Consider the following 12453-nt stretch of genomic DNA (forward strand, 5'->3'; position numbering starts at 1 on the left):
TATCACATTATCTTAAAATAAAAATAAACCCTGAAGTTTTGATAACTGGCAGGAAATAAATCTTAATATACAGCATGCCAAAGCACAAAAAGATCCAGAAAAAAACCCCGAAGATGACGCAACGAGGTGTGGCACGCCATGCACTTTGTTCTCAGAAGTTTGGCTTTCTTGCTTTAGTTTATCGCTGACACTTGAAAATTCACTTTATCATTTGTCAAAATAAGTTATTTCCATATGGAAGCGTATATCTAGAGCCTAAGAATCCATGATTACAAGTCTGCATTCACAAAGGTGGGGTCAGTCAGCTGGTAACAACAGTCGTAGGTGGAGACTAAGCGGGAGCAAGAGCGAAATAGCCTCTGGATGCTATTTTTATACTCTGGCTCCTTTCCCAAAAGACTCGCAATACTTCTTTTAAATTGTGGCCCCAAACCACAAGTTGTGTTAGACAGAGCAGGTCCTATGGGGCTTCACAGTCTCCCTAGTCATGACCTTGTCTGATTCCCCAACCCCTAATGTTCTGATTTGCAACACACGACTGATTTGCAATAAGTTAGACAAGTATACGACTGAGAAAAGTAAGTCAGTTGGGTGTTTCCTGCCTGGAAGAATTTCTCCTAAAAGAGACAACACAAAGGATCATTCAAAAGGAAAATGCCCTCGCAAGGTAACATCAACAAATAACAATCACTTTCAAAAGGCTGCAGATTTGCGTGAAACCAACCTTTTTGATTCAACAGTCACTTCCAGCCTCGCCCAGCCCCAGAGAATTATGTTTGCCTCCTCTGCATAGGTTCTTATGTTGAGATATTCAAAATTACATTGGAAGAGGCTAGAGTTGCTTCTGGCCACACAGAAGCAGGGGAACTTCCTGTTCAGAGAGCTCACAATGACCTATCTTGAGATGCAACCTGGGACAGAGGCAAAGCCAGAACAAAAGTTCTAAGAGACCTGACACAGAAAATAGGTCTGCTCTGTTCTTTCAATAAAAAAAAAAAAAAGCCAGGAATATGACCACCGAGAATTCATATTATCGCAGTATTTCTTTCTCATGAGCTGAAAGTTAAAGTCAGAGAGTTCCCAGTTAACTGAAATTTATACCAAAAAAATTACTTTGTTTGTTTGTTTGTTTTTGTTTTGAAGACAGGATTTCTCCAAGTAGCCCTGGCTGTTCTGGAACTCATTCTGTAGACCAAGCTGGCCCCGAAGTCATAGATCTGCCCACCTCTGCTTCCCAAGTGCTGGGATTCAAGGTGTGCGCCATCCCTGGCCATCATAGAAACGGATTTGTAATACGTGTTTGTGTGGTGCTGTATCAGTGACACATGAAGACTAAAAATTTATTCATTATTTATCTGAAACTCAGTTTAACTGGGCCTGCACTTCGTTTACTAAATTTGAGGCCCTGCCACATCTTTCAAAATTATCTGCAAATGGCTTTGGCTCAGTTTTATTTTTACCATCAGCCCAGACATGCCCTCTAAACTCCAGACCCTTAAAATCAATTTCTTTCTTAAGATGTCCTCTTTAGTGTCTAATGGGCAATTTAAAACTCAACTGAATCATCACCTCCATTAATCCACAACTTAGCGACTGCTACCTACAGCTGCCCCTTCCTCTCCCTAGACTACATCCTCCTGTAATCTGTACCACCCCTGGCAAATCAATTGCTTGAGTTAAAGAATTAACTCCTTAGCCACAGTGCTCTGCTGCTTCAAATATTTTTATATGTTTTTGCATAACTTTATATGACTTTGCATCCCTGAGACTAGGCAAAAGCCTTGGGCAGCTCAGATGATGAAGAAATATGCCCCAAGGGTGCCCACGCATTTCTCCTCTGCCAGAGAGATCTCTTCCCTGGAACCAGAGAGGCTCTTGCCACATTTGTACCCACCAACCAATAAATGATTGTGCCTAAAGAAGGACAAAGGTGTCAACAGCTTCTGCATTTGTTAGCTCGGCCCAGGTTTTCTCTTTCCCTCCCAGAAGCACCTCTGGGACCCTCTGTGAACTGCTAACTCCTGCCTGGGGAGTCTGGGGGACATCTCATCACCTGATACCCTCAGCCCCATAGCGGTTATTAAAGGAAACACAGCTCTGTGCTTCTGGAGAGATGCCTCTTTTACTGACCAAAGGACAAAGGAATGGAGTGGCATCAGAAGAGAACGCACAAGATGTAACCCTGCAGGATCCCGGTGCAGCTCAGAGCGGAGGATCCCAGGGCATTCTTTCTTTGCTTGATCTGAACAAGGAGTGTTGTAAATGCTCTGAGGCATCATCCTGTCAGACAGGGAGGTGTCTAAAGAGCCAAATAACAAGAGGAGCCTTTTTAAACAATCTGTATAGATCAGTGAGCAGTGTTTCTAAGACACTGCCAGCTGTTATGTCTCTGGGATGCTCAGAGGAACGATCAACTCTTCTGTGACTCCATGCCACCTCAAAGGCAACCAAGATGCCGGAGAGGGTCAGCCAAGGCAGAAACGGCCAACTACTTTACCATGTTTTCAGATATCCAGGGCCATTTTGGAAGCTGGTGCTTTCTGTAACACAGTCTCGCAATGTCTTCCTGTCCAGAACAACTTCCCATATAACTTGACAACCATGTCAAGTACACATTTGTAAATGCTCAGTAGGATTCATGACATAATTTACAAAGAGAGGCTAGAAAACATTAGAGAAATACACTTTAAATGTTGGGGAGGGAACTACCTAGAATCCTGTTATCAAAGCACCAAACAGGGCCTGAAGCCATGGTTCAGTGGCTAAAACACAGGCTACTCTTACAGTGGACTCAGGCTTATCCCCAGGACCCACATGGTAGCTTACAACCATCTGTAACTCAAATTCCAAGGGATCCAACACCCTCTTCTGCCCTCCTCAAGCACTGCCAAGCACATGGTATGCAATGACCTGCATGCACGCACACACACACACACACACACACACACAGAAGCATATGTTCAAAAAATATATAAATAGATATATAAAGAGGTCATCAAAGAATTATATAAAACCTGGGACAGATAATGTAAATATCAACACCTGTTGCTTATGTGGGACAAAAGTTTAAAAAAAAATCTGAAAATAATTGTATTGGAAAGAAAAGCTGGCCACAAAAAATTCAATTTTAATAAGTTAGCCACTATTTTGACACATTAAGCATTTTTCTATTATCTCAGTTTTTCCAAAAACAGTCAATCTTAAATGTAATATATATCATAATGCACAGATAATGCATTTAGTGTTTAAAGTTTTCATGCCCTGTCAAAAACCATATGGGGCATACTTTATTCTGTGGCTGTGCCTTAGTTTCTGTCATAAAACAAAACATACCTCTGTAGCATACATTAAAAAGTATAATCCTTTCTTTCTATTATCCCAAATTAAAAAAAAAGTGACTTGGTCAACCTAGAGAGACAGGTTCACAGGTAGGCAGTCACAACTGTGATACTTGAAAGCTACTTTGGGGTTTTTTTTTTAGTTTGGGTTGGTAAATTCTATTCGGTTGTCAAGAACACACATTCAGCATCCCAAGTTAGCAAAGTGCTCACCCATTTTCTAGGAGGACTTTGGCAGTCGACTTCGTTCGCATCGATGAATTTTCTAAACCCTGACTCCCCCCCCCCCCATCCTCCTGGCTGCAGTACAATAATCGCTTTCCTAAAGATGGCTAAAATGTTTTCATCCTCCAATTTTATCTCTTAATTCTTTCCAATTATCGCTTTTTAACTTGAATATTGTACTTGGTAATTCTCTCAGGCCATCTGAAATCTGTACATGACAGCAATCATACTACTCAAAACAAACGCTTGCACATGTCACCACGAGGAAACTACCCACCCTGAGTATAGCTATTAATGTCAAACAGATTGTCATCTGGAAAAAAAAAAAACAACAAAAAAATGCATCAAAATCAGCTTCGGACAAAGTACTGCTCTATGGAAAAACACCAGGGTTTTGGGGGTCTTTTATATGTACAAATGTCTTCCATGTCTGATTGAAATGTTTAAAGAATGACTTAGGGTGGGACCTGTTCCTGTTCTCTGAAATCCAGGGCAATGTTCGAGTATAGTTCCAGAGCAGACTTTTTTTTTTAAAGCAAAGATGCATTTGCCCCAGTTTCTAGTAAACATCGTAAAAGAAACGTTTGGATTCTAGCTCGGGTCGAGGACTCTATTTAGCCTATCGCAGCACAGACCTGTTATAAACGCTGGGACGCTTGCCATACCCCCACTTCCGGAAACTGAGTAAAAAAAAAAAAAATCATACCTCGAAAGCAACGTGCATTGCGAGCTACGCAGACTTAAACCCCCTTTCCTGTCTCCTTTGGCACCAATGGCCTTTGGAATATACTTCACCTCCGAAAACTCAGACTAAGTTGCCACCTCCTCCCCCACCCTGCGCCCACCCTTGTGCGTCTCTCTGGGGCTCCACACATTGCCACCCCCAGAGCGCACCTGCACTCCTCCAAGTCCCTGCAGTGTGAAATAGTGGCACCCAGCTCCCAGCCAAGCACGCACCTACAAATGCTCCCCTACTCCCTCTGCTGCAAACTGTCCTCGAATTAATCATCCACCTCAGTCCCACTCTCCAAGCCCCACGTCCCTGTCTCCTTTCCTCCCTTGATGATTTCGTCCCCCAAACACCTGTACACCTACCTAACCCTCCGGCTGCCAGACATCAGGTGCCCACGCTGCGCCCTGCCCCACGCGCTCTCAGCCCACTGCGTTTCCCCCACTAGGCTTCCCGGACAGCCACCTGGCCCAGAGTACCTTCTGTCACCTCTGATCACCCGCAGACCGCCCCCACTGCCACCCCCACGAGCTCGGGAAAGAAACACCCACGATACCTGCCGCAAGGTCGGAGGCCAGTGCCACCAGCAGGAGGGCCAGGCTCAGTGCGGAGCGGCGCGCTGGGGTCATGGCCACCCCGCGGCGGTGCAAGGCTTCGGGGTCCCAGAGCGCAGCCCGCAGCGCGGGCCGCTTTGAAGTTCCCGGGGCGCGGGAGGGGAGCGCAGCCGCGACACCCTTCGGAAGTGCGCGGTTGGCTCTAGTGGCAGCGGGCGCTCCCCTCCGCCGCCTCCCCCATCCCACGCCCCCCGCGGCTGGCGGCGCGCCGCTCCTGCCACTGGCCCCGCGGGCTGCCTCGAGGGACAGGGCCCGCCCCTGCCGCGCCTCCACCGACACCGCTGCCAGCCACCCTCCCAAAGGCGGGGCAGAAGACCGAGGGCGGAGGGGTGGCGGGGAGGTGACACCTCTTGTAGGCGAAGAGAAGCGGGCCGCGCCAGGTCCCTGAGATTAGCTTTTCCTTGTGGGGGTGGGAGTGGGGAGGGGGGGTAGGAGAGCAAAGCCCAGCTGAGACTTTAAAGACACGTAGGACGACGGCAGCAGCTGCTTTCTCTACAGTCTCCTACAGAAGATCCACCTTTCTAGATCTCTCCACATTCGTTTATTTGTCCCCTAAATGTAACTAGCCTGAGCCATGAGAACATCACAGGCTCTTTCTCCAGGCTTGTCCCACCCCAGCACCCCAGTTCTTGGGTCTGTGAAAGTGCTCCCTTTCTGTGGATCCCTGAAAATGACCCAAGGCACCATTGCCTTCAAACCACACAGCTCTGCTTTACCAAACAAACGTCATTCATTCATGCCCTCATCTTCATGTGACCTAAAAAAATGAGGGCACAAAACTGAGAAACTATGCCAGGTGACATAGCTGTCTATGATGAGTAACGGAAGTAAAGGACCAGGCACACATAAGTAGAAGGTATTTCTGCAGTTACAGAGTTAGCAACTGGGGAGAGAGGTGGTTAAACAACGTAAAAAAGAATTGCTCAAATCATAAAAAGCCATTTGAGTATTGCTTAACACCACCACTAAACCTGTACATGCATCCTCCTGCAAAAGCTTACTAATGCCTGTTTCCCATCTAGATAGGGACCCAAAATGTAAGGGTAGCCATCACCAATTAAACAGAAGCAAATATAAACTCCCTTTACTCATGCAGCCTGAGCGTAAAAATGAATGGGATTGTTTTTGTTTGAATGACACACAAAACCAAGACTACAATGCGGGTGCTCTCACTGGTGTTAGAAGGCTCCTCCAAGTGCTTGAGTCATATAAATTAATTGCTTTAGAGTAAGAGATACTTCTTCACCTATCTCAGCACTAAACAGGAAATGTTCCTTCTGAAGCCTACGGAAAACTCTGTAAAGATGGATGCCTTCGCTGTCAAAGGATGATGGCGCTGGTGGAGGCGGGATGCGTGATGGACTTTGAAGCACGAGAGTGGCAGTTCTGGGGAACTTTTGTACCCCCACCGAGGATGAATCAAAACATCCCGGAGTATAAAAAGACTTCGTCCTCATTTCATCTTGGATCCAAACAAACAAAAAAAAAAAATGGAGATGTGGTACACATCTGAGCCCTTCCACACACCCACAACTAGACACTTAAAAAAGTAAGCAAGAAAATGCTTGGGCACGGTATATTGTGGCTTTGCCTTGGCTCACAGCTGGGTTCTACTTTAGTGCTAACCAGACCCCCCCTCCCCCCCCCAAAAAAAGGCAGTGCAAAGGTGCAGCTGCAGTAAGGCATCCAGCAGACACAGGTGTTTACTCCTACATATTTGTCTTTAATACAGAAAACTAGGTCTTCTGCAAGTTGAGACACTCTTGTTTTGTAAGAAAGCAAGGTTTTTACATCAAGAAGTCAGATGTTGAATAACTTTAACACTCCAAACGAACCCAGTGGTTTTCTCTTCAGTCTGATGGGGCATTGTCAATATGGCCTCTACAAACAGCAGGTGGGTATCTAGTGCTTGCAAAGGGTCCATCGCAAATCGATATGGGCTGTGCTCACAAAATCCATGCCCTGTTGCAAAGACTCGGTGCAAAAGTGGTAATGTAAGATACGTTACAGATGAACAGAATTTACCTTGTTTTACAAGCAATAGCGTAACATGTTGACAATTGGGATAAATAAGTCAGAATGAATGTGACAGAGGTCTCATAAAACTATAAGAGAAACAAACCGAAATGTCCTGTTTCCAAGAGACGTCATATCTGTCAGAAACTTGTAACTCAGCACAGAACATGTACTTTTAAAATGCTTTGTTATGTGCATTCATTTACTTGGGGTAGGCTCGCTCTCTCTCTCTCTCTCTCTCTCTCTCTCTCTCTCTCTCTCACACACACACACACACACACACAGAGAGAGAGAGAGAGAGAGAGAGAGACTGAGAGAGAAGAGAGAGAGAGAGAGAGAGAGAGAGAGAGAGGAGAGAGTAGCATGTTTATTACAGAGGTGTCTTTTTATTTATTTATTTATTTATTTTTGTCAGTTTTTCCCTCCACCACTCGGGTCTCTGAAATTTAGGCCTTCAGTCAGGCTTTGCAGGGTAAATGCTGACCCATCTCACTAGCCCCAAGAATCTTCTTCCTTTTAATGGGGTACTAGCATAAAATATAAAACCTACTTCACCGTGAGTCACATACAATTGTGCACAGCATATGATACTTGATAACAGTAGTGGTGTTTTACATACGTACTATATTTTATTTTCAAAGTGCACTCCATCCACTTAAATATATTTATAACCATCTGTCTGGAATCGGGCAGTGGTAAAGTAGAAAACAACAATTGCATGCATGTATTGACCTTGGGTACTGACTAGTTAAAAAGGTGGGAATTAACAATGATAACAAGAACCTTGACCTCATGTGGGCTCTCCACCTTAGTGGGTCAATATGATGACTCTGTAGATAAAGGCACTTGTCGCCAAACCTGACAACCTGAACTTGATCCCTAAGTCCCACATGGTGAAAGGAGAGAAACAAGTCTCCAAATGTGTCCTCTGACCTCCACATGTGCTTCTTTTTCCCTCCCTGGATGGATGGGTAGGTATTTAGGGAGGGAGCGGGGGTAATAAAATATTTAAAGAAAAATAAAATTTTAAGTAGATTAAAGCTTACAGAACAGAGATCGAAATAAAGAACTGTAATCTTTGTGTTTTTAAGCTAAATAATATTACAAACAAGTCAAAACGTTTCCAAAAATAAAGGTTATTAAAGCTATTGCAAACTGGGCTAAATTTATTATTGAAGGAAGAACAATCATTTCTATTACAAATTTAGTGCGTCCTTTATGTAAGGTATTTACGTAAGGTATCTTACACAGTAAGATTTAATGCCTTCTGTGAGCTCACGGTTCACTCACGAGTAGTCTGGAGCAACCCCTGGTCCTTTGCCTGGAGCAAATTTTCTTCTTGGGGAGTGCTCCATGCACTTTATCACACTGCATTTCATGATGGCTTCCTATGTTTGGATATAGGTAGACACAAAAGCAATTAGCATTCTGACATAGTTGTCTAGAGATTCGGTTCAGAAACGTGCTGTGAGGATTTGTAGCCTAGGACCAAAGGTTATACCATATAATATAGGTGTGTAGGAGGCCACACTGTCTAAGTTCAGGTCACTCTCTATGATGGTTCCATAACAGAGAATTTGCCAAATGAATCATTTCTAACAACTTACTCCTTCATAAAGCTATCGTTACTATACATTATTAAAATTAATGCCATTTACCCCTTTTTACTTTTTAATATGTGTTATGTTTTGCGTAAGTGTTCCCTTCAGGTTCATGCAGTAGAGGCTTGGCTGGTCTCTGTGCTGCTATTGGCATGTGGGGGTGGCTCTAAAAAGCAGAGTCTAGGGGTTGGGGATTTAGCTCAGTGGTAGAGCGCTTGCCTAGGAAGCGCAAGGCCCTGGGTTCAGTCCCCAGCTCCGAAAAAAAAAAAGAAAAAAAAAAAAAAAAAGCAGAGTCTAAAGGTCTTAGGTTGTGGGGACATATCCCCAAGAAAGATAGTGAGACCCGAGGCCTTCCTCTTCCCCTGTCTTTCACCTGCCATTTATGAGATAAGCTGTTTAACTCTGCCACTCCTCCACCCCCATGCTACCACAGGTCCAAAGCAACCAGGCCAACAGATAGCTCTCTGAAACCTCTAAGCCATGTGAGTTCAAATAAAACTTATCGGAACTGGGGAGATAGCTCCATCCTGAGCTTGCCTGCCATGGAATCTCTAGGGTCTATTTCAGATCCCAAGCACCCACACAAGGCTCATATCTGTAACCCCAGTACTTTGAAGGTGGACATGGGTACATCGCAGATGCTCATTGGCCAGCAAACGTAGCTGAATTGATGAGCTCTGAGTTCAATGAGAGACTCTGTCAAGACAAAATGGTGAAGATAAGTGAAGATTCAAGACACTCAGTGTTGACCTCTGGCATCCATGCCTGCACACATGTACACTTACACAGACACACACAGGGACATGTACACACATACATTCTCTCTCTCTCTCTCTCTCTCTCTCTCTCTCTCTCTCTCTCTCTCTCTCTCACACACACACACACACACACACACACACATGGGGGGTGGGGTTCTCTTCAGATTTTGATTATCTCCAGTTTTTCTGTGTTTGATAAATGACTGTGCATGTGTATGTGTGAGTTTTGCCTGTACCTTGTGTGTGCGATTTCAGAGGCCAGGGGAGAACACTGGATGTCATTTCCTATCAATGCACATCTTATTCTCTTAATACAATGTTTCTTCCTGATTTCTGGAGCCTGCCCTCCCACCACCTGCCACACCCCCACGCCAATTGGACTGGCTGCTATCCCAAAACCCCAGCAATCTTCCTGCCTCTTCCCCCACTCAGTGCTGGAGTTGCAGGCATGGCAGCCCTGCCCTGCTGTTTAGCTGGGTGCTGGAGACATAAATTCATGCCCTCACGATTGCAAAAGAAGCATTGCTACTGGCTGCAATCTCCCCAGCCCCTAAAGTGACTTAACATAGTGTGCCTATGAAAAATGTTATATTACATACGAGGCTCATGATCTACCTCTTTTGGACAATATTGGCTTAAAGAATTCTTATGACATGGTGGAGTTGCTTGCCTTGTCTTAAGAACTGTAGTTTTCACTGAACTGAGAACGGGACCCCCATTGAAGGAATCTTAGGAAGGACTGAAAGAGTTTGAAGGGGCCCGAGACCCCATATGAACAACAATGCCCACCAACCAGAGCTTCCAGGGACTAAGCCACTACCTAAAGACTATACATGGACTGACCCTGGACTCTGACCTCATAGGTAGCAATGAATATCCTAGTAAGAGCACCAGTGGAAGGGGAAGCCCTGGGTCCTGCTAAGACTGAACCCCCAGTGAACGTGATTGTTGGGGGGAGGGTGGTAATGGGGGGAGGATGGGGAGGGGAACACCAATAGAGAAGGGGAGGGGGAGGGGTTAGGGAGATGTTGGCCCAGAAACCGGGAAAGGGAATAACAATCGAAATGTAAATAAGAAATATCCAATTTAATAAAGATGAAAACAAAAAATAAAAAAAAATAAAAAAGAACTGTAGTTTTAAAACCAAAGAAAGCTAAAAGAACAGGAAATATTTTCCTAGCCAACAAACAAATATTCTTGATCTTTAGAATTTTGTTCGCAGTGGTTTGTGATAAAACCTCTGTGGTTAAGGTGTCAAATATTTATGTTCTTAGGCTGAAGGCTCATCAGTTACGAATACATAGTGATCGTTTAGAGGACCTAAGTTTGGTGCCTGCACCTAAGTTAGACAGCTCACAGCCACCTTTAACTCCAGCCCCAAGGAATCTCACACTTTTCTTTTTGGGTTCCATAGGCACCTGCACTCACATGGGCATACCCATATACAGACACAACATATCCACAGGACATAAAAAAAAATAGTCTTTTAAAGAGTAAGTTCTTAATTTTTAAGACTCTTCTTCACTAGGTTCTTAAAGGCCATGTTTCTCATCTTTTATGAATATTCAATGTCAACACCAAGAAAACTTTGAAGAAAATAATTAACCACTGTAAATGTATTGAATCCTCAAAGCTGGCAAACTATAAATTTGGCAATGAAAAATGCTCTTAATATGTTAGGGTCTTTAATATCATCTTCAAGAAAACCAAGGGAAGATATTTTGATGTTTCCCAACTTATATGTGGACTGGACACACACACACACACACACACACACACACACACACACACACACAACAAAATACCTTGCTGGAAAAATTCAGTCTTAATCTTTTAAAATTAACTGATTTATTTGTTTGTCTGTCTGTCTTTCTGTCTGTGACACTCACTGGTTAGCCAAGGCTAGCCTTGAGTTGGTTCTTTTGCCTTCAAGTCCTAGGTGCTAAAATCATAAGCATATGCCACAATACCCTGCTTAAATGTACTATTAATAATAATAATAAAATCATCATCATACCATATGAGCCATCTCTCTAATATAAACAACAAAAATCCATATTTCATGTGGTAAACATATCTTTAATATTTTTGTACATAACAGAAAACATTTCATATGCCAGACTCAAGTTTCATGAGACATTTACATGCAAATATGTTTCTCGAGATTTAACATCCCCCCTCCCTTCATCATCTAGCTGTACATATTCATTGCCATAGCAACTCGCTACCATAACTCCCAGATTCTCATAACCAAAAGAAAACAAATAATTAAGGGGTTCATAACCCCTCACTCAACAGACTTTGAGTAAATCATATGCAAACAAGCCAAGCCGGCATCGGGACATTAAAACACAGTAATACTATACAACTGTAAAATATTCCACATTGAGTAAGGTGGTCAGACTGATGTAATAGGTGAAATAGGTGAACATGAGGATGGTTTACTTGAGTGGTTGTATAGGAACTTTTGTCACATACATTTCTTATTAATACCTTTTCCATAAACTCCAATGTTGTCTCTATGAATTCCTCATTTCCTTTTGAGTCATTATCATGAGATGAACATATACACAGTAGGCACACTACACTAACCTTCGGGGCCCTGGCAAAGCCTAATCTTTCATTTTGCTGAAACTTTCCTTCAATGACGCCCTATGACCCTGACAGAAAGTGTGGCATGCTCATCTCCACATAGCGCAGATTTTAATTTCAGAAATCTCTGAACTGAGGGGGCTTGGATGTGTATCTATTATCTTTTAAATCCATTTGCATTCTATAAAAAGATTTCAACATCCATCTTCAGTGAGTGTACCTACCACACAAGACAGCTTGGATTTCATAAGGGAGAAAAATACACAACAAACGTTTTGCGAACGCAGATGATAAAAACAGATATTAGAAAATCTCTTAGTTCAGCTATGGCTCAGAGCTTTAAGACTGTCTTCAGGACTTTAATTTTTGGTTTGTCCTGCCTTCTCTGGGCCTCACTGATTTCCATATCCTCCGATTACATTGGCTGTCCTCTTATTTAATCAGTCCAACCATTGAGTGGCCTCTGACTAGGTACACTCAGTACCAGCCCTATAAGAGGCAGCTTGAAGATTCAGTTCTATGGAAGCAAACCACTGCCACTCAGATCATTTCCTTAAAGTGGATCTGTAATGACACCCT

General features: G+C 43.5%; 1 protein-coding gene across 2 annotated transcripts in view; it reads right to left on the reverse strand.

Moving 5' to 3' along the window:
* Positions 1–5168, reverse strand: part of Acvr1c (activin A receptor type 1C) — a 76931-nt gene extending 71763 nt beyond the window's left edge. The window contains exon 1 of one of the 2 annotated variants that reach the window (XM_039104246.2): positions 4850–5168. In XM_039104246.2, the coding sequence (XP_038960174.1) occupies positions 4850–4922 (73 nt within the window). In that variant the 5' untranslated portion in view covers positions 4923–5168. The remainder of the gene's footprint in view (positions 1–4849) is intronic. The other variant, NM_139090.2, reaches the window with a different exon arrangement.
* Positions 5169–12453: the final 7285 nt, after the last annotated feature.

This window comes from Rattus norvegicus, chromosome 3 (genome assembly GCF_036323735.1).
Source record: "Rattus norvegicus strain BN/NHsdMcwi chromosome 3, GRCr8, whole genome shotgun sequence".
NCBI classification, from domain to species: domain Eukaryota; kingdom Metazoa; phylum Chordata; class Mammalia; order Rodentia; family Muridae; genus Rattus; species Rattus norvegicus.